The 26009-nt window shown below is 38.8% G+C and overlaps 1 protein-coding gene across 2 annotated transcripts in view; it reads left to right on the top strand.

The window, feature by feature from the left end:
- Positions 1-26009, top strand: part of Fat3 (FAT atypical cadherin 3) — a gene marked incomplete at its 5' end in the record, with an annotated part of 616828 nt that overhangs the window by 256689 nt on the left and 334130 nt on the right. For both annotated transcript variants that reach the window (XM_005379721.2, XM_013512035.1), the window contains 1 exon segment: positions 20968-21282. In XM_005379721.2, the coding sequence (XP_005379778.1) occupies positions 20968-21282 (315 nt within the window).

Here is a 26009-nt window from a genome sequence, read left to right as displayed (position 1 = left end):
AACCTTAATCTTCACACATTTATAAAGCAGTTCTTTGTATCATGAATTTATGCTGTGTTTTCTGCTCCATGCTATTTGGGTATTACTCATATAGCAAACACTCATTGAAGACCTACTGTGTGCCCTCACTTGGCAGGATGCAGTTGTTACAGAAGCAGTTAGTGCATGACCTCTGACCTTGAGTAGTTGTGTTAAAACAGAAATTGTTGTAGAGTTTGCTTTATTGCTTTACTGGTGGTACACAAAACTTGTTTTGGAAGTACATTGGCTAGAGGGACTAATTCTGCTGGTAGGAGGAAGAAGTGGAGTTGACAAAGTCTCCACATGCTACCAAATGAACTAATTGTATCAACTTGTTTCCTGAGAGGTTGCGGGAATCATATATTTCCTAACACTGTGTAAAATGCAAGTGTCACTTGGGGGGTGTTGTGTGGAAACATCACAGCAGAGACCATGAGCCTCTCAGGCTGCCCAGCATGTGCATCCAAGCTTGGGTTGATTGTTCTCCACGTCACTCCACGTCACCCACATCACCCCACGTCACCCCGTACATGTATATCGTGGTATCTTTGTGGGAAATGACTGTCTTTCAAGAGACTAACCCTTGAATAACTTAGAAAGAGAACTGTGACTTCAGAAAATTAATAACAGAACAGCAAACACTTGTGACAGCACCTGAGACTTGCAGTATTAAATCATGGCAACCATTCCCCTTACAGACTTCGAGGGTTTCATACAGAATTTTCTAGTGTTCAAATTAGGTTTGTACTGAAGACTAAGTAATAGGCTAATAAGGGCAAGCACAAAGAATGTTTTAAACTTCCAAATGTGTGAACCTCCTTGGCTTTCATGCTGTGTGCTACACTGACAGACTGAAAAAATGCCTATGATATGATAGATGTTAAGAAATGTCTGTTAACTGATATTAAAAAGGTCCCTTGAAATTGAAATGCCAAGATTTATCCCAAATATTATATATTTTTTCCTTTTTAAAGATCAATTCCCAAAGATTTGTATTAGATCATAAAAGTTCCTTTAGGTTGAGTTATTATGCAATTTAATTTAATTTTGTATTTGTTTAAACTGTAGACAATCTTATTACTTACTAGCTATTTTTCCTTCTGGAAGTAGATTTATGTTGGAGATTGAAAATATCTGTATTTATTAGGACACTATGGATGCTCTAAAATGCTGCCCAACAGGATTAGGCTGATTGTGAAAACAAATTCGATGGATAAAGAAAGATAAACTATTTTAATAAAGTGACATCTGTTAGTTTACACCCAATACCTACTGTGAATTTTTCTTTTATGTCTCTCTGTCTTCAGGAAAATATGTTTCCTGAAAATTTCTCACTTATCAGAACAAAATAGTAAGAGGTAATTTTTTTTCCAGCCAGATGTGACAGAACACACATCAGCATTCAGGAATAAGGCTTTTGCAATAGGTAATAGTGTAATCTGTTTTGCCAGCAGCGGGATGTACAGTCCTATTAGAGATGAGGAAAAGGAAAAGTATCACCTTAATTTACCTCCAGGCAATAAAGCAATAACTTGAGGTGCCTAGGCCTGCCTGTGTAAAAATACTTTAATCACACAGTAAAAATGTTTTTAGTCCACTGCCTGCTTTGGATGAGGAAAGACTCTCTTAAGTTAATAAAGGAAATTCATCTAGCGTACAGTCTGGCAATCATGATATGCCATTTTTAATCTTTGTCAACATTAAATCTCTTAAAGGAAGTTAACAGGTTACAATAAAATCACACACACACACACATACACACACACACCTTACATTCACAGTGTTCTTTGCAGAAAAATTGGATGATGGCTTTTGAATGAAATGGTGCGCAAGAAGGAATTGCTCCAAAATTAAAGGGAACTCAGTTTCATACCACAACCTCCAGATAGAAGCTGCTTTCTATTGTCTTGTTCCACTGGGACCGAACTCATTATAGTAACCATCAAACTAGAAAGTCTTCAGCTGGGGGTATTTCTCATGTTTTCTTTCTGGCTGTGTGGGGAATGTGATCTTTAATTAGTTCAGGTTGTAAAATATTGCAAAGAATTTCCCAGGCACACTTTACTTTGTCGTCCAGGTCAGCAAATGCAATTCTGTTTTAATTGTGGCTGAGCTATTGTCTTAGACTGGTCTTCCTAGAGTGCCTTTTACCAATTAATGGTAATATACTACTGGGAAATCACGTTGCCTTGTGGAAGCCTGTAAATAGCAGTGCCCTAATAGACTGTCTATTAATAGTAATACAGAGTTGAGACTTAATGCCATTAAATAGCAGTAGTCATGTGTGAAAGCCTTCTAGTAACTACTTTAAGGGATTTCAGCAGTCAGTTTTTCTTGCACGGTATGCATATGTGTATGTGAGCATGCATGTTTCTCTCCTGCCCGTCTCTACTCTTTGTCTTTCTGTTGGGCTCCTTTCTAATATGAATTTCTATTTTCTGTCAGCTCTGTGATGGATTGGGTTCAGGGAAGCAACATGTGCCAGTCATTGCCTTTGAACCTAGACTTCAGATGTGTAGCATTTTATTTCCTTTCCTGCCTCTTGGCTTATCATCAATTCTAGCAATGAGTTTTGACATGTGCAAATTAATAATCATTCAGTCCAATGAATATGGTGACCTCTGTGCCCTCGTGATGTACTAAAAAGAGAACGATGCGGTGCTTATGAACTTGAGAGGTCTACAATTTAACGAGAGAAGCACAATCACATCCGTGTGTGTGTGTGTGTGTGTGTGTGTGTACTTCCACCTGTCTCTAAAAGGCTGTTACCTTAAAATAGTTTAATCGCATGTTTTTTGACATTTGCATGTGATAGACTCTCAAAAATAATAGTAATTTTGTGAAAGACAGAATTATGAATTGACATGACCTTGCCAGTCTAGAAAGCTGGACAAAAGCAAGGGAAGAAAACATTGCAAAAGAAAAATAAATCTTTCACTGTAGAAATGGGTGAGGAAATGACGTAGCAGTTCACTTGAGAAATATTTTGATGTTTTAGGTGACAGTAACCTGGACATGAAGCAGAGTATGAGGCTATTTTTTCCTAAGAAGCTTAATGCAACCACAGATGGATGTTTGAATATGGTCTCCTTCCTGGCTTTAGTCTGAAAACAGAACCTCAGTACACACACACACACACACACACACACACACACACACACAAGCATGTGTTTGATCTGGTGAAAACCAGATGGAGCGCGGCACACAGCCCCTTGGCCTTTTCAGAGTGGGCCCCGTTTTCCAGCCAAGCATCAAGAGGTAGCAAGTGGTTTCAGTCAGAGTGTAGAAACAAGACAGTTCCACTGAGATGCTCATCTTAGTTACACTGGCCCCAGAATCGACATTTGATTCTTGTGTTTTAGGAAAATACCTGATTACAATATGCATTTTGCCTTGCATAAAAGAAGAGCAGTGGTTTTTAATAAAATAATGTAAGTAATTGCTAACATTTAAAGAGTGCTGTTTGCATCCCAGGCTTTGTGCTAAGCTCTTTACATTGTTAACAATTAGTAATGCTTCAAAGATTATTGTGATTGGTGGAGTAAATATGTTATAGTCTCTAAACCTTAAGCCACTTTGTAAGGTGCCATCCCCATTTTATACATAAGGAAACTGGTGCTAAGAGAAGTGTTTACTTCTGCAAGGCCACTAATAAATGACAGACAAAATTGGACTCTTTCAGTTGAACTCTCACTGTGCTGCCTGACTGTAGAATCTTCTCTCCATGTCTGTTTGTGTCTGTCTGTCTGTCTTTTGTCTATCTCTCTCTCTCACCTGTCCCCCACACACACCTTCCTCTTCCTCTTCCTCTCTCACACACTCATTTTTCAAAATGCTATTTATCCTTATTGAATGTAGCACATTCTGATTTTTTCCAGTGACTGGATTTTATTTTAAAAAATAAATTGGTCTGACCTACTGATTTGATTTTGCATCTTATTACATGATCATTACCGATTGTAATTTTAAAAACTATTTAATAGGCACTGATTATTTTTCTTCTAAGAATAAACAGTTCTATATATAGTAGATGAATTATGCCTGTCACGTATCTAAAAGGACTTGCTTGCTCTTTTTGAGATGATACCATGAAGTGGTATCATTTTATAGTGGCAGAGGTTATGGTGAAGGAGACCCACATTATATGAATCACATTAACCAAATAAATTACTGCTGTCATCTGAATTCAAAGACATACATTGTTCCAAATCAGACTCCTAAGTGACTTGAACATTTCCATTGGAGATTGTGAATTATTATGTAATGGAAGCTAAATAGTTGTAGTTTTTCATTTTAGAGCAGCCATAACTGTCAGGTCCAGACCATACTCCAGAGAAGTTGTGCCATGGAAAACAAAAGGACAGAGCCAGAGGACCTCAGGGATTTTGAGAATGAGCCAGTCTTCTTGGGAGGTCAGACCCTGGCACTGAGGGAGCAGGTGTAACTTGTTTTAGTGATTTTTTCCACCTATCTTTTTTGGATCATTCCCAGCTACTATCTTGCTTATTTGTTTAAGAGTTGGAACCTCTCTGGTCTCTATTCAGGGTTCAAGTTTGATAGCAAAAACAGAATTCAAGCATTCCAAAGGACTGTTGGTTGTGAACAACTGTTACTTAGGAGTTTAATATTGTTTCTCCACAGGAAAACCTCAGAATGGCTGATTAAATCTACCTATTAACAATAAAGCATTTTTATAGCTGATTTCAAAATCCTGTGTTAACCGTGTCTTTGAAGCACTCCTTTAATTGGTTGTGAATAAATGTATTACTGTTTTGCCTCCCTTACCTTGCTATAATTTCTTTTTTTAAAGAAGAGTTATTCTGGTGGATTTTATGACCTTCCTACCAAGATTTACCTGTGGGCATGTTCCCTGGCAAAACATTTCTGTGCGTGGCTGTAGCTCAGGAGTGTTTCATTTTATTTAATACAGATTTGCGAGTGAAGTTGTGTGTCAGGAATGGAAAGGACAGAAGATAAATACAACACTCACGGCAGAGTAGGTCCTCTTTAAGACACCCACGGAAGAGTAGGTCCCCATTAAGACACTCATGGAAAAGTCGGAAGTGTAAAGAAAACTGGAGAACCATCGTATGCATTAACTGCCTGTCATAGTTACTTTCTCAGCACTGAGACACACTGCTCAACACCAGCTCCAAGGGGAGTGTTTAGTTTGGCTCATAGTTTGTAGAGGTCAATCCATAGCTGCTGGTTCCAAGGCAGGGCAGCATGACAGAGGAAAAAGAACTCAGGGCACAGGCGGGAGCAGAGAGAGATCAAGGGAGAAGAGAGGGAGTTAGACCCTTCCAAGCCTTGTCCCAGTGACCCGCCTCCTCTGATTAGCTTCACTTCCCAGTGTCACATTTAGCTATAAAGTCATCAGTGGACTAGTGTTGGGAATAATGTCTCCAACTGGTGCTCCCAACCCACCGATAAGCATCACTCACCATGACGCCGCCAGCTCCCCAAAGCCCCACCTATGAGCACATGGGCCTTGGGGGGACATCTAATTAACCATAGCATTGTCATAGTAACGGTAGGTATAAATGTAGGAAAATAAGCAGACAAGTCAAGTGTTTGAGGTGGAGGTAATTGTTTCACAAAGTAAAAATTTTTCACCTGTGAATTAAAATGTGTGAATGTGGTTGTGTACACAATATTCCACATGCAGGAACTGATGTAGAGTAAATGAGAAAACATTCAGACAGTTCTTGGGTATATGGAGTCCATAGGTGAGTGGAGCAGGGGTAGATGGATGATTGGAAAGATCCTAAGATGGCCCAAATGCCTCCAGGAGATTGTCTAAGTCTGTTTGCCACCTGATCATGCACAGGCCAGATTTTGCTCAATTCTGGCGGGAGTCTTGGGCTGCATTTGGGGAAAATGGCTCAAACAGGTGCCTCTGATCAACTGGTGTGTGTGTGTGTGTGTGTGTGTGTGGGTGGGTGTGTTCTGGACTTCCTGAGACTTTCTGTCAGAGTCTAATGAGACATTACTTTCACTCATGGCTGTGGGTGTCTATTTACCTCTCCGGTTTCAGCTTCTGGCTCTACAGCAGAGGGAAGACCAGATGCTGAAATTAGCAGTATGCTACTGGTTGCCTCACAGCGCTCCCTGTGGTGTCTCTACAGCAAATGAAGTTACAGATCTACACCCTGCATCTACTGCAGTTTTATTCCAGTTATGTTAAAATTGTACGAACTAGAAGGAGGCTTAGATTCTCTTAGTTGTGCCACCTATTATTTCAATTAAATCTTCCTTTTCACAGCTCCTCTTTCCCTCTTTTCCTGAGGCTTAAGTAGGTGTATTCCTTTGTTTTCCAACATGCTGGTCACTGTTAACGGGGAAATCAAATGACAGTAATTCTCTGTGGGGTACTTGCACAGTTCCCAGCCAAAGCTCCAGTGGAAGTAGAAACATCAAGTGTTTATTTTTAAGGTATGATGTGCATTCACTACTAGCTACTGGGTTCTGTATGAAGGAGGACAAGAGAATCCTCTCTGTCCTGTGGGAGATAGCTATTAACTCCATAATCAAGGCCACTTGGGATGAAAGCCATTCCTCCGCATGACGGGATGGTGCATCTGTGACGATAGAGCAGTGGTGGCGAACCTATGGCACTGGAGCCACACAAGGCTGTCTGTTATCACTGAAAGCCCTAAAAGGTTCACCATCACTGCTATAGACCATGCTTAAGATTTTATGTAGGCAATGGCTCCATACTGATCCCTACAGCAAAATTTCCCATGCAAGCTGAAGCTGCATGGGATTTCGCAAGTCATCCTGAAGTTCTAGGACTGCTCCTCCATTCTGCTTTAGGATCACATTTCTTACTCTGTTCCTTCCTGTTTCCATCCTGTGTAGGTATCTTGAATTTTACCACTGCTGAGAGCTGAAGGGCAAATTTGTGAATGGTTGTCGCAGTGGCTCCGGGAGCCAAAACGCCTTCTCTTCTGAACACATTTCTCCTCTCAGCATCTTAGCTGGTGCCTTCTGTGTGGCCGAGGAACTGTCCTACATTTAACTTAAAGTTGCAAATACTGAGGAGTAGCTCCCCATTATATCTCGTGTACTTTTACTTCAGGGAGCTGACTTTCCTTTGGATATTCACCAGTAACAGGAGTACACTTCCTATACTAGCATCAGATCCTTCATCTGAGCTATTCACAGTATTTAAATGGCGTGTTAATACAAGGTCATTACTGTATTGGATGCATACAAAAATCTAGACGTCACACTTTCATTACTTCTTAAATTACTAAAATAGTTATTTCTGATTATACACATATAATTTGCTTTGCATTATGGGCAATGCTTAAGTAAATATTTGCACAAAGGAAGAAAAATGCTCATGATTTTTCACTTCTGCCTTGAGGAAACTTCATAGTGATTTGTTCACAGATCTAAATAATTTGTTCTAAAACTATCATTGACCTGCGTTGCTATTTACTCAGTTTATGATCACTAAGCATCTTTAAATATACACATTTTAAAGAGTATAAATTATCTGCAGAGTGAAAGGCAACATGGTAACAACAGACTGGTCTTAAAACAGCCTTTTCCTTTCTGTCCTGTTCCTTTTTCCTTTTCATTGAAGTCAACATCTAGGCATTTACCAAAGAGACAAGCGGTACGCATATGCACACTGAATTCCGTCTTAAGGACTAACTAAGCGAGGATTCTTTTGTTTTCTTGTCAAAGCCTGGTCTAACAGAGTTAGCATTTTTCTGTGCCTTGTCAGTGCTTCTGGTGCTGTCCACGGAGCAAGTAGGCACATTTCGTCTAAATTACAAATAGAACACGAATACAAGGCGGGGTGTGTGTGTCAAAGGTTAGAGCCATTTAATGAGATGAAATGCGAATGAAAATTGGAAAACAATCCAAGAAATCTGTAGAAGATGAGAACTGCAGAAACTCAATTAGAGAATAGCACAGACTTTCTTCCTGTCCTGCTGGTTTCTTTGTGCTATTGTAGTTACTTATTTGATTATAAATAGGAAAGCAATGAGTTTATTGTTTCCATTGTAAAGAAAGGTAAGTAGATTTTGAGAATTTCACTTATATTTCCTAATGCTTTTATACATGTATTCCCTACAACCTAATTAACCAAATCTAATTTCCTAAGTATGACATTGTCTATGTGATTTTTATAAGGCTGGTTTAAAAAAAGCAGTTTGATATCATAACCTAAATGGATAAAATGAAATGAAAGTTCTATAGAGCTATTTTCCCATGGTAAGCTGCTATAAATTTGTCATAATAAATGTTGTTATGAATTTTTAGTTCAAATTCAGACATGAGTTTTTGGTATTTATATATATAATACTAAACTTAGATCCCAATCCATCATTCTTTGTTCTGTATTTTCATTTCCACTACCTAGAATGTGTTTTGCACAGGAAATAAATTTGGCTGTTTTGTTAAAAGTAGCTTCTGTCTCATACCTGCAGTTAGCTGTGCAGCGACAGTGAAAATGTGTTCTTGGTAAACATCAGATCAGCTGTGAAAGTCCGATGCATTCACTGGAGAAAAAATAGTGTAAGCTGTACACTTTCATTATTTTATTACTGAAGGCTGTTATTCCTTATGGGATAATAAATACGAGATTTGTATCTGTGGATGTGGCTTGACTTACAGTTTTCTTGTCTGTATGGGAGAAATGGAAAAATGACAAACTGTTCCCTTTGCCTTAGAGAAAAAAAATCTCCAAAAAAGAAAATTTCCACAGAGTTTCAGTATAAAAAGAAAGAGGTTCAAGTCAATTTTGGTTCCATTTTTAAGAGCAGACATTTTGCCATCCCGCCCCACGTAGAGAATAGACGTATTTTGTGAGTCTATGATGTGGGAACATGCTCAGAAAGCACCCCAACCCATCTACTTCAGAAAGGGAACTTTCTGCAAGTGTAATTTTTTGAAAAGGAAAAGCCTTTGCTAAGCAAAACTCAAATTCCCCGTCTGAGTGCTTGGAGACCTCAGACACTGTTTGTGTTGAGTTACAGTTACAGAATTGGTAGTAAATGAATCCACAAATTGGATTAAAATACAGCTAATATCTGACAGCACATCCACCTTAAGATGTACTTACTTCAAGAGCCAAAGGTTATATTCTGGCATTTCATTTTAAAGCCTTACATTCTTTGAGCTTGAAGAATTTGATTCTATGGACAACTTTTAATTTAATTAATATGATGTCTGGAGCAAAAGCTTTCCCTATTGTAAAGTTTTCAGCTCCATCTCTTTGTCAACAGAGAGATATTTTGTCTTAAAAGTCAGCTTTTCTGTCACTGAGTTAAATGATCAAAAATAGAAAAAATGATTTAAAATTGCTGATTTATGCTGTTACATCTCTACATGGTAATTTGTGACATTTTGCATTTTTTAAAATTTTTATGTTTTCCCCAATTAATAATACAAATCCTGAAGATCAGAAACTGCTACTGGCAGTATAATTGGTATATACTTTTTACTGATAAATAATTTCTAGAAAGCAGTTCATTCAAATTTTGTAATGTATCCATCCTTTGGCCCGTTAACTCAGAATGTTATAGGTGCAAAGTATTCATCTAAGCACACTGCAAAATATTCATCTAAGCACGAAGCACTATTTTTAGAAAAAATATTTCTAAATGACCTAACAAATGACCTAGCAAGAGGGGTGTCATTAAATAAGTAATGAACATCATTTAAGTATTTGAAACCATTATTATTTAAGCATCTAGTGTGTGCAAGCCACTGTTAGACAGTACACAACAGTGATAAAGCACAGAAAATTCTTGCTCATGTGTTTACTTGTTACTAGGCTAGTATGCGGGGCTGGGGATGTAGCTCAGCGGCAAAAGCACCTGCCTGGCAAGCGCAAGGTCGTGAGTTCGGTTCCCGGTACCAGAGAAAAAAACCACAAAAAAAAAAAAACAAAAAAAAAACTAGGCTAGTATGCAAGTGAACATTACTCTGTAGTCACTGAAAATGAGTCATAAAGAAATAAGGTTACTCTTGTGGAAAGATGTTCCAAACGCAATGATGAGGGCCCAAAATTACGTAGAAATATATAGTTCTGGAATAACAATAATATGGAACAAATACAGTAAAGATATTAACGGTATATCTACAGCATAAAATAATGTGTGCTTTGTTTTTCAATGAAGACAGGTTTTCTTTCTTTCTTTTTTATTTTATTTTATTTTCTAATATGGTGCTGGGAATTGAACCCAAGGTCTCATGCATGGTAAACAAATGTTCTACCAGTAAGCTATACCCACAACCCAATGTGTGCTTTCTTTAAAAATTATTTATATTTCATATTTCTTCTACAGCAAAATATGAAAAATTATTCCAGCACAAATATTGACCTAACATGAGGTGAAGTCACCTTGCATTTTGGTGCGTGATCTTTCCCAGCAACTGCGTTGTGGACTTTTCTTTGCCTCCTGCAAAAATAAAGGATGTCTAATCACTGGGCCTCAGATGGGGGAGAGGAGGAACAGAGTAGAACAAGTGACCAGGTGGACATGAGTCCGCGAAGAGAGCCAGCAGAGAACACTTTGCTGGTCCTTTACCTGGGAACCCAAGGCACTGATTCTGATTGCCTGCAGTGTGGACCCGAGGGCAGGGCGGCATTCAAGTGTGTGATAAGATCAGCTGACGTCTTCAGCAAGCTGTGTTTGCTTCAGGGCTTGATGATATTACCATAAATCCATCTGCAGTCAAGGTAGCAAAAGAGACAATCTGCAACTGGACAGGTATTTAAGAAAATTCTCTTATTAAATAGGATAATACAGAGATAAGCAGTTGAATTTCTGTGTCTATCAATTCTCTTTTATTCATCAGGGATGCCTAAAATAGATTACAATCTCAATCTACCCCCATTTTATTTTGTGATCCCAAGATAGAAAAATGTCTAGCTGAATCAAATTTTGATTTTTTTTCTAATGAAGCTATTTTATTGGAATGTTTGTCTTTAAAAAGCCAGTCATGCTGACTTGCCTGAATTGACCTAATGTTATCCTTAATTTACTTATTCAACATTTATAGTGTTCCAAACTTCCAGCCACCACTCTAGATAAAGAAAAGTGAGACAAAAATTTCCTTACCAGCAGTGCACTCATAGTAGAATGGCAGAGGGACAAAGATGATGGGCTGAGACGAAAAGCAGAAGAGGTAGACCCCAGCCGGCTGTGTGGAGGGCTCTCGGGCTCCGCCTAGAGACGAGAGGAAGAGAGGCAGGCGGGGTGGCAGGGGGCAGAGGGTACCTGTGCAGCTGTGCACAGAAGGAAAGGACTTGTATTAAAGAGGAGTCAGTCCTCCAGCTGCCTGGTCTCAAACCAATCCAAAATCTGAGAATCTTCCCGGGAGATACAAAATTAGATTCAGAAGAACACAGGGCAGCAACTGTTAGAAATTGAGGAGAATAGTGGGACTACTGAATTTCCTGTTACCTGTGAGCTGATACTAACCCCCAGTGAGGAGCACACTGGGCTTGCCGTTGCCTTCTTTCTCATGGTAATGCAACCGCAGGTGCCTCAGCGTGTGCAGTGAAAGGAGTATGTGGCTCCTATTAGAGTTCCGCATTCCAGACCTGACCTTGACGCTTGATTAGCGAGGGAACTCACTTAGAAATTCCCACTTCATATACGGAATTAAGGTATGTATTTAGATACATTATATATGAAAATATATGATAAAGTATTTAAAAGTATATGCGTGTGTAATATATATAAACAAAAATTATTTGAAACATTACAAAAGATTCTCTTAGGGCCTGGGGATTTAGCTCAGCGGCAAAAGCGCCTGCCTAGCATGCGCAAGGTCGTGAGTTCGGTTCCCGGTGCCGAAGAAAAACCAAAAAAAAAAAAAAAAAAGATTCTCTTCACCTACAGTTGCGTTACTGACCTGGTTCTTCCCATTCAGCTCGTCTCAGATGTACCATGTATTTCAGACTGGAGGCAGGTACAGATTCTAGGATGTCTGGAGTCACCCTGTTTGGTCTTATGAGGATAAAATCCCCATTCTTCCTTAGTTATTATCATATTCAGTGCAGAACAATGCTCCTTGCTACAGCACTATGAGCCTTACACGGGTCCAGGAATGCGTAACAAAAGAAAGAAAAATAGTATCTGTGTGATCTTGATGGAGACAAGCAAGCACTGGCTAAAGCTGGGCATGGAGAAGAGAATCCATGTGCTTTTGAAAATGCATCTAGTTAGAATTTGGCTTTTGAAATAAGCAGTGTAGAAGTGGACTGAGATGTTAACATTGGGGTGAGTAAGTGAAAGGAGTAATGAACTCTATTTCTTTGCACTTACTTTTGAATCTATAATTGTTCAGAATAAAAAGGTAAAAACCTTTCATGCACTCAGAATTAAGCATTAATATTTTGAATGATTAGAAATTTTAAAAATATATTACACATATGTTATAAAGCATTTAACAGCAAGGTAGTTTGTTTTAGTTTTGTTTTGTTTTGTTTTGCTTTGCTTTGTCGAAGTTCATTTGTTTGTTTTTAACTGCTCTACTTATCTCAGTAGGATAATTTTCATCATGAGTAAGCATGTGACCCCCATAGCATTCCTGAAATCATGGGTTCACAGGTTATTCAGGTCTGCTGTGGGAGTCGGGCGCCATTTTTTGGAGCAAAACGTCATTTGAGACTTTGCATGTGGCATACAGGGTTATGGCTAGAAAGTAGAATGAGTATCACGTGTCTGATTACAAAAAACTCCATCCATTTTTCCCATTTATCTCAAATACTAGAGCAAATTGAATGAATACAATGTACACATATATTTTTCTAGTATTTAGTTGTGAATAAAAAAGACCAATTATAGTTAATATATATTTCATGCTGGGATCAACTAATTCAAATTCAAACTGAACAATTCTTCAGAAATAAATAAAAACTGTATGTATACAGTACTTATACAATTAAATATTAAGATTCTCATAGAATTACCATCTGTTCCTGCCTTTGTTAGACAGCAAATAGAGATTATATAGGAAAGCAAAATTTATATCCTTTTGGGTTAATAACTATTAAATTAAAAAAATAATTCCAGGAAGAGTAAGCATAATGAGTCTATCACTTGTTTCAATTTTAATTTTTTTTTTTTGGTCCTGGAAACTCAAACTAAAGACCTTGTGCTTGCCAGGCAGGTGTTGTGCTGCTGAGCTATATCCCCTGCACAACTTTTAAATTTTTAATTAGTACATGTTTGCAAAGAGTCTATCACTTTTATGTTTTATAAAAAGTGTTTGATAAATCACTCAGAATATTAAACTACTTTTTCAGCATTATAAAATAAAAGGAGCATTTCTCAAAAATAAAAAGCATGAAAAATCTCAAATGCACATCCGAAAAACTTTTGAACGGCATTTTCATAATTATCAGGACAAAGTTTGAACTTCTCAATTGAATCTGTTTAAATGCTTCAGTGACTGGTGAGGGAAAGGTAATCTTTCTGTCAGAGAACTTCAGTTGAGTGCTTTCTGCTGAACAGCACTGCCTGGAATATGCTAGAAGCTCCCTGTGATTGGGTCTGTATTTCTAGTGAGACATTATTTAAAACCCATTCGTATCTCCAGGTAGTACACATTTGCCAGTGTGTACAGATCATATCCCATCGATTCTGAGGCAGGTGTTTTGAAGCCAGGATGAGGTGCCAGCATGGCACATGAGGAAGGAATTCTGAGGCCAGAGGGAAAAGCCCAGGAAGATGTGGTCATATACTTATATTTGAAGAGTTATCATGTATGAAAAGTTGTTTGCAGACTCGTTCTGTGTTATCTTGGGATTTTCATGGAGGCTCAGGTACAAACAGCATCTGAGATTACAGAGACCAAAATTTTGCCTCAGTGTTAATGTTCTGGACTCGCAACCAGAAATGAACCAAATGGTACCGGCTGACAAACACCAAGACACACGGACCGCCAACTTAAATTTAGGACCAGCCTTTGTTCCTGGCCAGGGACTGACTGAGAACCTCCACCCAGGGAAGGATCAGACCAGTGCCCATCCAGGGATGAGAGTAGCTTTTATACCCTAAAACTGCATCCTGTTTGGCAAACACATGTCACATCTGTAACAGTGAGGGGACTCTTTTTTTTTTTAATGGCTGGAACAGTACATTCCAAGAATCCGGGAGGGGTAGAGCATTTACGGAAAGAACAATACATTTTGGGAATCCAGGAAGGGCAGGGCGTTTACAACCAGTTTACAACCATACATTCCAGAAATGGTAAACATGAAGATCTAACCTCAGGGCAGGGGTGGGAACTGGGAATTAAACTAGAACCTTTGATGTCTGTGGTGGGGCTTTTACAGTGAAGAAGTCTGCATTTGCTCGTACTGCAAGTGCACAGTGTGGGCCCTGTCACCTGACTCAGAGTGGACACTAGTGCTGGGCCAGAGATGCTGTGATGCGGGGTGCTTTCATTAAGGGGTCAGTCCTATCTAGTCTTCTTTGAAGTCCTTCTCAGATCTGATTGAGTGAGGCTGATTGATTTGCCGTTTCAGTGATGTACATTTGTATCGTAATATTATCCCCTAGTTATTGCCGACTGATCAGGCCTGTAATCTCCTGAAGGAGTAGATGGTGAAGGTTTAAATAAATGAGACAAATGAAATGATTTCAGGACTCCAGAAGGTTCCAAACCCTTGCACATAATTCGAGATTTTGGGGGCTAAGGCAAAGAACTTCTCTGGGCAGCCTATATTTATTATGTTATCAAACAAAGGAGGGGAACACTGGAGAAAATGCAGGAATCTGGGCAGGACCTTGGGAATCTCTTTAAGGACTTTTTCAAGTAGTACATTGTGTTAACTCAAGAGAACAATGTTCTCTTCAGGAAGGTCTCCACCCAGGAGTGTGATGCCTGCAGCTACAGTTTTTATCTAGTTAATAGAGGTTGGAGCCAGGTGTCCTTAGCTGTGGCCTTGTCTTGTCCTTCAAGGTGCCAAGGCTTCACCTGCCATTACAGGCTGCCATCTCCAGACTCACTGAGTAAATATTTATTCACTGAGTAAATATAGCCATATTCATATTTTATTTTCATGAGAGTTACTTCTAATTTCTAGCCTATATATCTGATCCTTCATTGAAAAATAGAGCAAAAATCTACCCATGTATTTTAATTTGTGGTAGTAGAAGTATTTCATGCAACAACTTCTCAAAAGTATTTCACATCCAGAGCCTATAATGTAGCATCACTGTTGCATCACAAGTAAACATGAAAAGCCAAACGGTTAGTTTAAGTCCTGCTCAGGTCTGCTTCATAGTGGTCTCCATCACTTAGCTTATTGCTGATTGAATGTCATCTACACATGTTCTCTGAGTGCCTGCTATGTGCCAAACACTACTATGGGCGGGTTCACCACAGCAATTAACCAGACACTCTACCCTTATCCACTCCACTTTCTGTTACCAGGCAAATGAAAGGAAATTCCCTTCCTAAGATGAACACTCCAGAACAGTGTGAGTAATGGCCCAAAGACATGCCAAAAACATCTATATTCTACATGTTCTTAATAAATAAAAATAGATTCTTATCAGTTTTGCTTTTATTTTTCATACTTATATACTAAAAACATAACAAGATACACCAAGAAGTATCTTTTTATGATTTCAACAGTCAGTATGTAGAACCCCGATAAGAAAACAGGTTAACTTTAATATTATTTGTTCCATTAATGTCCTCTCTCCATCAGAAGAGAAAACTTCGGACATGAAATCCTATGTGGCTTTGAAATCTAATAGATTAAGGAGGAGACAATACAGTCTTGGTTAACAACTTGTCTCAAGTCTAACAGCCCAAAGTCGAAAAACTAGAGATTATAATTACTGGCTGAGTGAAGCTAAATTTTCATTTTTCTATCTTCAGAATGGAGATAAAAATTATAACTGCATCAGGAGTGCTTCTAATATTAAATATTTGTTGAATGATTGAGAGATCTGAAATACTTAATGAAAAATGCATTTATTACCTTTAGGGTATCAGGTACACAGGAACTAAACAGTGAAGGGCGTGAAGGAGGTGGTAACAGCACTGCTAGTGGTCATAAAACTTTCTGCATCTGGGGTCAATGTGATTATGTGGAAAATTCTATAGAATTTATAAAAGATCTTTCAGAACTATGTAATTTTCATGAGGATGCAGCATATTTTATATGCTAATAACAACAATTGAAATTAAAATAGTGCCATTTCCAATAACATAAAAAATATGAACTAACTAGAGATAAATTTGATAAGAGATATGCAAAATCTGTATCCTGAAACTAAAAAGCACTGCAAAAAGAAATAAAAGAAGGTAAATAAATGGAAAGAAATACCATTTTCATAGATCAGTAGACAAGGTACCAGTTCTTTCAAAATTGATATATAGGTTCAGTGTAAATGCAATAAAAGCTCTGTTTGCTTTCTGCATTTCTTATAGATTATAAAACTGATTCTAAAGTTTATGTGGAAACACAAAAAATCTGAAATACTTTCATAATTTTGACATGTAAGAGTAAAGTTGGAAGGTTTATGATACCCTGTATCTGGATTTATCCCCTTTCGTTTAATTTTGCTGACATTTCCTTTATGTTTATTTAAACATTCAACATATTTTTGATCACCTCTGTGTACTTCTTGACTTTTTATTGTACAGCCACCTTTATCAAGACTGTTCTACTGACATGTGAAGTTTGTGAAACTTGAGACTGAACCCAAGGCCTTTGCACTGAGCTACAGCTCCAGACATTTTTGCTGTACATTTGGACACAGGCTCTTACTAAGTTGCTGAATTGTTCAGTCTGTGGTTAGCTAGTTTTCCTTCTGCCTCTGAAGCCCACATTAACACTGTTAAAGATATTCAGCATCATCAGGAACATGCAAATTAAAAGTACAATAAAATACAATTACATACCACTAGAATGTCTAAAATTAAGGCAATTAAACCTTCTAAGCCTGCCATAAGTGAGGATGTAGAGCAACTGGAACTTTTCTTATTACTATGAGTAAAAATGTAAAATGGTGCAAATACACATCAAATGGGTAATTCAGTCATTTTAAATTACTGTTCAAGATCAATGAAAGTATCCTGCCAGACAAACCGTGTATGTGAATGTCCTTAGAAGCTTTGTTTGTAATGTAACTCTAACCTGAAAGCTACTGAAATGTCTACCAGATCAATGGTTAAAAATCACTGTGGTATACCTTTATGACGGACTACTACCAGTGGAAAGCAATAATATGTTGTCATACACACAAAAACATTGGTGAGCCTTACAATAATTATTCTTTTTAAAAGAAATTGGAAAATGTATTACATCCTATATGATTCAACTTCTATACTGTTTTAGAAAATGCATAGTAGCTGTAGTGATATAAGATCTTCTGGGGTTTTCTGGGAATAGGGAAAGTTGGAAGCCAGTGATTAAAAATGAGAAGAAGGATATTTGGTGGGATGATGGATATGTTGTCTTTAGTACAATGATAGTTTCCTAATTATCAAAACTGATCAAGTTTTTATTTTAGATATTTACAGTTTACACCTTGCTAGATACCTAAATTTAAAAATAAAACTAATGAGAAATGCATGGTGGTGGTCATAGGGCTAAAGGTTCTTGACATTACATTTTCACAATCCTCGGTCAGCTTCACAAGTGGGAGTCTGCATGATAAAATGATTACATGGATTTACATTTGTAGTTTTGAATATGTGGTTATCATGAGCTGTGGGATACCAGAACGAGTGAGGAATGCTGACAGTGGACATGTATGTTGATAAATGGTTAATATGGAGATTTGGACAAATCTTATAGTAATTAACATGCATGATTTTTTCTTTTTAGTTTGGCTTCAAATTTTCAGATCACAAAACTGATGCCTGAACATCATGTTCCAAGATTCTCATTTGTACTTTTTTAGTCACTGAGTAAATATAGCCATATTCATATTTTAATTTCATGAGAGTTACTTCTAATTTTTAGCCTATATAGCTGATCCTTCACTGAAAATTAGAACAAAAATCTACCCATATATTTTAATTTGTGGTAGTAGAAGTATTTCATACAAGAACTTCTCAAAAGTAATTAACGTCCAAAGCCTATAATATAGCATCACAGTTGGAAGAGAAGAGGCCTAAACGCCTTCCTGGGATCACATATCAGTGCTGCGCCTGCAAATCTGTGTAGGTGCGTGTGTGCACACTTGTCTCTTCTGGCACAGTGACCATCAAGGCCGATCCAACCGCTTTGATGGGTTTCACGGGTTTTTTATTGGGTTATGTTCTCTTTAGCCTTTAGTTCTCTTTAGTTCTCTCTAGCCTTACTTTGCTATTCCCCCAAACTGTGAGATAGTTTCCTGAAAAACGATGTCATGGGCAATTCACAATGATCGTGCCACCAATGCTGAGTGAACAGAGAAGAAACATCTAAAATGACAGCCCCTCCCAAAATTCTGTTTTCTCAGGATTGTCCTCTGGTGTGGGATGCGGTTACTGTTTTCAAAGCTTGTGGTAATGTATTCGGTGCTTATTGATTTAATACGCCCTCAACCTCTAGTGTGCTGCTAGCATCTTACCAAAGTCTTGCCATACTTACAATGATCACCGCAGCACTGAGAGTTTGAGGGGAAGCGGGATGCTTGAGCTGAACACCTTGAAACCAGGGTCAAAGAGGTAGTAAGTACTGAATCCTGTGTTTGAGACTGGAGCATTTTAGGCTGACGAGCCTGGGTTTCACAATTAGCCGTGGAACCTTGGCTAAGTTACCAGTGTAGAGCCATCATCTGTAAGAGAAAACTGTGAAGTTTATATTGCGTGGAAGTTGTGTTGCAAGTCTCACAGCACATTTTGGATCCTCAGAAAATTCTGATTCTCTTCCTCCTGTCCCCTTCAGGTTCTAAATTCTTCTCCTTCCCAGTATGTGAGTCAGGTGAAATGAAAGCCTCCCAGCTGTTGACTATGAGGTCATCTCCCGAGCAGAGAGCACTTCTTTAGAGTCCTGTCTTCCCGGCTGGACTGCAAATCTCCTGATGCCAGAGACATTCTCATTTATCTATTTTTCGCCAGTGTCCAGCAAAGGGATCTGCAGATGTATGAAGCAAATAGACAGACTAAGTCAGAGGAGCTTCAGGGCATCTGTAGAGCATCTTTTTTTTTGCCCTGTGTTCATTCTAGCCCACGCTTGCCTACTCTCTGTCTCCAGTCCAGAAACTGCCTGGTTTCCTGTTACTTGTTCACTGTCTGATTTGCAGAGGTCTGACTCCCATGGACTGCATTACTGTCCATGAGCGTGACTTGGGCTGCACGCTGTGTCCATGATAGGTGTGTGTCCTGTGCTTATAGGTATACTTACATTTAGTCAGATCTGCAGGCATCAGAGCCTTCTCTGGACCTTAGCGTCATGTTGGCCCTCTGTTCTGTTTTAACTCAGTTTATAAGACTATTCTACACTCAATCAGTGGACCCATTGCTGTGCTTATAACTTTTGTCTTCACATCTCTTTTTTTTTCACTTCTGTTTTCTGGTACATATTTTCCTAATATCGTACGAGTATTTCTACTCTGACTTCTAAATGTCACCCATGATTTTATAGGAGCCTATTATGTTTTATGTATTTCCATTGAGAATATTTAAGATTGTCTTGTCCCAGCATATTTCATGATGCAGGATTCTTTGGTGAATAACTTTGGAGCTAAAACTTAAACATCAATTTGTTTATCTGCCTTTGAATATTTTAGCTATTTCGAGTTTTAGGCAACTTTGAGTACTCCAGCATGGAGAACTGCTTCAGACAGTGGTTTTCCCTCCTGTTAGTTGTTAATATTAGCAATTTCCTTGGTCTATAGGCCAAATTGTGTGCTAAATTTAGGTAAAAGCACAATAGAAATACAGAAGACAGAAGACTAGGGCACTTTTCACTGAAGAACTCTCTTCTCCAAGGATTGACATGAATTTCACACCTTACTAAGTATCCTGACTGCTTTTAAAGATTTTATAAGCTGAACTGGAATTTCCCATCATGATGGATAGTGTTTATGAACCTGTCTCTGTGGTAAATTTTTGTAGCCTGGTGATTTAGGTGAGGGATAAAAAGACATATAGAAACACTGTCTTGACTATTCTACCAGACACCTGATTTCCTGGTTGACACTACAAAATGGGAAAGGTATGAGGAAGCACACTGGGCATTTCGTGTACCTTTTATGATTGTCTGTGAGTGTCTGCCAAAGCATATCAGGGCTTATTTAGGACCTTCTGTAGAGTTCTTGAGTGGCATAGATTTTACGTAGAATAACTGTGATATTTGGTTTATAGGGAAATGTCATGGAGGAGGCTAACATCTTTGTAAGCAAAATATTTTCCATTGTAACAGTCAAAAGAACATTTGAAAGGTCTTTTTCATTTTTGTGAATAAATAGATAAAATAATTTACCCTAGAAAATGTTTTGTTGCTTAGGAAATCCAATGAGTAGCAGGTCACATGGAGATATTGAATTGATATGCACCGATTTCCCGTGCAGTGTAGGGAATATTTTGAACCTGGCCCTTGGCCCCACTCTCTTCCCATTTCTTCACATGCTCTCATCTTTAAGTGTGTGTGTGTGTGTGTGTGTGTGTGTGTGCACGCACATGTGTGCATGCACATATGTATGCTGCATGTGTGTGTGGCATGTGTGTGTACATGTGCACATGCATGCTGCATGTGTGTGTGTGTGTGTGCGTGCGTGCTGTATGAGTGTGTGTGTGTGTGAGACTCATTTAGCTTCAAAACCCAGATGAAGGATTTGTGAGAAAACTGAAGAAGGCTCATTTTCTTATGTAAAGAGTAGCATCTTAGTTTCATTTCATATTATGGATTTTTCCCATATGCCAAGACTGTGTAGCACAGCCCTTTGGAATCTGGGCTGATTGACTTAATGTCTCTTACTCTGCTGTAGCCGTCATGCTCTCTTCATTTTCTCGTAGGGGTCATCACTGCTGCAGACGTTCTTGATCGAGAAACAACAGGGTCGTACTGGCTGACAGTGTATGCCACAGACAGGGGCGTTGTTCCACTCTATTCCACCATTGAAGTCTACATTGAACTTGAAGATGTGAATGACAATGCCCCGCTGACCTCGGAACCCATTTATTATCCTGTTGTCATGGAAAATTCACCCAAGGATGTATCTGTCATTCAGATCCAAGCTGAAGACCCCGACTCCAGTTCCAATGAAAAACTGACATACAGGATTACAAGTGGGAATCCACAGAATTTTTTTGCCATCAATATCAAAACAGGTAAGGGGAAGTCTTGTATGATTTTTTTAAGAATGGAGGTCCAGCTTTTAAATTTTAAGTTCATCAGCATGATCTTTTCTCTACCAATGTATTTATGTTAATTGTGTAGAGAACAATGTGGTCCTTTCTGGGGGTAGTTTTTGAGTATTCCTCCTATCTATTTGATGTGCTTTAATTTCACTTAGTGTAGATGTGAAGTGCTCTAACAGAAATCAGGAGCTTTCACAGAAAACTTACATGTGCTTTACTCATAATAATAAAATGTGGTTCCTCGGCCACTCTGATAGCTGACACCCCCCCATTTCTTTCCTGGGTCAGAGTGGACTGGCCATGCAGAGTTCTTTGAGTGAGCTGACTTTATCAAGTGTCTACTTGTAGGAATTTTTCCCTACCTTGGTCTTAGCCCACCTTGTTGTAAATGATCTCAGTGAAGGTTTATCCATCTCTAGATATTTTGTAATGCCTATACTGTCAATGAAGTGTCAATATTCAAAATAACTTCCAGTGTTTTAATTTTTACATAAAATATGCAAAACTTTAATTTTCTGATCTTTTGCTCACAACTTTTCTAATGATTACTTTGTCTATTTTCCTAAGCATCAGAAGCAAATATAGAATTTGGCTGAATGCATTCTGAGACAAGGGCCTGCACTGGAATGGTTCTTTGCAGAGTGGACATCAGAGTTTCACTGCTCTCTTTTGATTTGCCATGTTTAGATCTGAAAAGACCAGCACAACATTCAGCGGGAGTTGTGAGGGATGGGGCTTTAATTTACTGAAATTTAGTCTAATGTTAAGGTTTTTGCCTTGAAAAAGCAAACTGACACTGGTCAAAGGCTAGGTTGATTGCTGCTGGTATGGACAGACAGCCTTCCTGGTGAACTGTTGCTAGAGTTGATAGCTGTTTCTCTTGCCTTTTTTTGTTAGTGTAGAAGCATACAGCTGACCTCAAGCATTTTATAAATGTCAGTTCTCCTTGACATAATTTAAAGAGAATGCCAGAATTTTGGAAACCTGATTTTCTCTAATTACAATTGTGTCAATCATTCTGTTAAGAAGACTATTACATTCTTATTGCATTAACTCAGGATTTGACTTAGGATTCATTACAAAGCAAGGTGGTCATCGGCTACAGGGTCTGATGTCATGGAGAGGACTCATACAACAGAGTCTTGGCTCAGCTTTCCGGAGCTGCACTAGGTGTGGGAAAGTCCCCATCACCCAAAGAGGGAACCACTTACTTTTCTAGACTGTTCCCCCTGATTCATTCTTCTGCTATGACAAAGTGCTCTGTGGAAAGTGGAGAGACAAAAATGAAATTAAACATTTTGCCCATGGAGGAATGAGATTACAGATGTTTAAAAAGCCAGTAAAGAAGTTGAAGACACAGTTGTCTTTGCACTCCATAGCCCAGTGGAGGCTGAACCAGTGTAAGTCAGCTTCTTCCTTTCATCTCATTCCTGTTGCAGCTTGCATCACTAATGGCGGGCCCAGCCCCAGAATCCTCCACAAAGTAGCAGTCTCCATTGTTCACTTCCTGAGCTTAGGACTCAAACATTAAAAAATAAAAACAAACAAAAAATGCTGTCAAAGGTAAGAATTTGGATTAGGTGTGAAGAATTAGACTATATATTATGTGCAGAGAAGATGTATGTTGAAGAATTAGATTATGCAATATGTGCAGAGAAGACGTATGTATCTTAAGTACAACTTTAATTTTGAATGTGAATTTTCAGAAGTCCCTGTGTTATCACAGTTTTGTATCTATCATATAATAAGAGCCTTGATCATATTTGCAAAAGCATTTGTACCAGGAGTGATATTTTGTCTAACTTGTCTAATATTCTAAAAGAAATATACAGTATGCTTTGGAACTCTCAAATGCATAATAAAAAATGAATTTTTTTATTTTTTAAAATGGTTTTTATCCATCTAGTCAATACCTAAGTATTTATTGTGCCTATTGATTTTCTAATAAGAGCTAAGAAACAAGCTATAAATTGAGGATATGGTCCAGTCTGCCAGGAGCCCAAAGTGGTACGAAGTGAAGGGAATAATTACATACATGGGATATAGTGAAGCAGTGCAATAACTGCAGGAGGGAAGCTTCGCTCTGTGTGGGGTTGGAGAGGGTGATGCTCAGGGAGGGCTCCAGGGAAGAGGAAGCATCTGGGATTAGCAGTGCTAGACTTGGGCTGGAGGTGTAGCTCAGCTGTCTGCCCAGCACTTGCAAGGCCCTGGGCTCAATTGCTAGTGTGATGAAAGAAGAAAAAGAATAAAGAAAAGAAACCCTGCATTTCCAATGATTGCTCTGTACTCCCTAACTGGGAAACACAACAAAGTACAATGGGAAAACAGACTAAACTGGACAGTACTGGCTGCATCAGCTTGGTCAAGCCACTGAACCTCTGAAATTCAGTTTTTACTTAGGAAAGCCTGTTGCGAGGAGTTCAGGAATCCTTATGTGAAATGCTGAGCACAGTGCTTGGCATGGGGAAGTCCCAAATGTGAATACTCTATTCCGTCTGCTTCATGTTAATTACAAGGTGTCATTTAATCTCCGTGGCCTTCAGTTTCTTATTGGAAAGTGAGAATGCCTTGCTTACTCCACAGGGGTTGCTCTCGAAACTGAATGTCATGATATGTGTTAAGGCCCTTGGTAAGCTACAGAGTTCTAAAAGAATCATGTACTTGTATGCCAGACTTTTCCTTCTTTTCCTTTTGTCCTTGGGAACGTGGGGATTAAATCCAGGGTCTTTGGCATGCGAGATGTGTGCTCCACCACTGAGCTACCTTCCCAAGTCACTGTGCACACAGAAACCAGCCTGGTGAAGTTCTTACTCAGTGTATTTCTCCAGGAATCATGCTACCTACACAACTCCATGAGCTCTGTAACAGTATCTTTAATTTTGGGCATTTCCTTGTATCCTGTAAAGATTTTATAGGAAATATTTGTATTAATATAACATTTTTCATTGATGAAGCAGGAGGTATAGCTAAGCAGTGTACTTAAGAAAGATTTATGCTTCAGGTTTCTCTTCAACTGGATGGTGACTCCAAAAAACTGACCTTTTATTTCTTTCTCTACGGTAGAGCTGCAATTTATAGAGCTTTGTTTTGTTTGGGCAATGTATTATATAATAAATAAAGATTAAACTGCTTAATGTGAGCTCAAACTATGTCAATACTTATGGTTGGCTTTTTTTTTACCAGACACAGAATCATGTAGAAAAAGTAGTCTGTATACTTTCTTCAGTAATTCTTGTGACTTAAGAAAAATAAAAGTTGCAATGTTGTGAGATCTTTTGTGGCCTCTACAAAGACCTCTTCATTAATTCCGAGCTAAGCAGTTGAATTCACTCAAATGCAGGCTTCTTGCTGGTGTATGCTTCAGGAGGTCTGCCCACACGTTTTGAAGAGGAGAGACCAATAGGTTGGCACTTACGTCTCTTTGGGTGAACAAGAACGTTGCTTTTTTCAGCACTTGTAAAGACATGCAAACTGGCCGCTCATTGATCATCTAGACTGAGATGGGAAACAGAGGTGGGAAGTGGAAAATGTTTAGTCATGTTTACAGGAGGGAAATCACTTAGCACTAAACCAACATGCCAGTGTTTAGCAGAGCCTTTGGCAAAGGTTAACTATTATTCTTATCTTTCCGTAAACTGCAGGCAGATTGCTTCAGGACCCCTCTGTCTTTTGAGAAAGGCATCATGAAAGGCAGTCAGTTGTGCTTTGCCTTACTTGTTGGTACAGAGCACAAGGCCCTTCACTTAGTTTCATAAAGTGCCCTGTGTATGGCTGTCCACCAAGGTGTTGGCGGGGAGGCAGTGATCCAACAGAAGACAGTTTCTGCATTAGGAAATTTAGTCTCATGGAGAGATGGACTATTGAACATTTAATATCTTAATGGGGCAACTGTGTAAGTTACATAAAAACAAAAGCTCTGAACCTGTGGGCTGTGAAACGGTGACATATTGGAGAGGCTATGTTGCTGGAGGAGCTTCGCACACCTGATCTGAGGCCTGAAAAAAAATGGGTTAATCTGCAGAGAGAGACCAGATGAGTACCCAAGAAGCAGCAACCAGTTACGGTGAATTTGAAAGCCCCTCCATTGCTGTTGGAAGGGTTTGAGAGGTTTAATTTCATTAGAAAAGTCATGCTAAGGGTCATGAAAGTCTGGGATGTTGTAAGATAATTAGAAGGACTAAACATGCATCATTTTTCTTCTGTTTTGGGTTTTGATAATAATCAGGTTTTAGAGAATCTTGTTATGTTTTATTTTTGTCTTCTTTCTGAGTAGCTTACTCGAATTGTTCTAGAGGGAAAGGCACACACAAAAAGCTGCTTACCCTTTCTTTTTCCCTTGTTAAACATAATCTGGGATTAGCATCTGCTGTACTGAGGTCTGTGTTTAGAAGGATTCTTGCCTAATCCAGATCTTCTGATGAGCACTGTCAGGCTTAGACTTCCGAAATTCTTTCCTGCAGTTGCTGTCTCTCTCTCTCTCTCACTTTCTCGCTTTCTCTCACTTTCTCACTTTCTCTCTCTCTCTCTCTCTATCTCTCTCTCTCTCTCTCTGGCTGTTGCCCTGTTCTCTGGCATCGCCACTTGCATTTCAGTGATGGTGGAGCTCAGCTTCTTTTGTTTCCCATGAGCACCTTGGGATAAACCTGAGTGAAGTGTACTTTACTGCAGTGACTAGCTGCCTGTCTCCCCCACCCAGG

This window comes from Chinchilla lanigera, unplaced genomic scaffold, assembly GCF_000276665.1.
Source record: "Chinchilla lanigera isolate Chin_1 unplaced genomic scaffold, ChiLan1.0 scaffold00013, whole genome shotgun sequence".
In the NCBI taxonomy this organism is placed as follows: Eukaryota; Metazoa; Chordata; class Mammalia; order Rodentia; family Chinchillidae; genus Chinchilla; species Chinchilla lanigera.
This window is presented reverse-complemented; position numbering and strand designations above follow the sequence as displayed.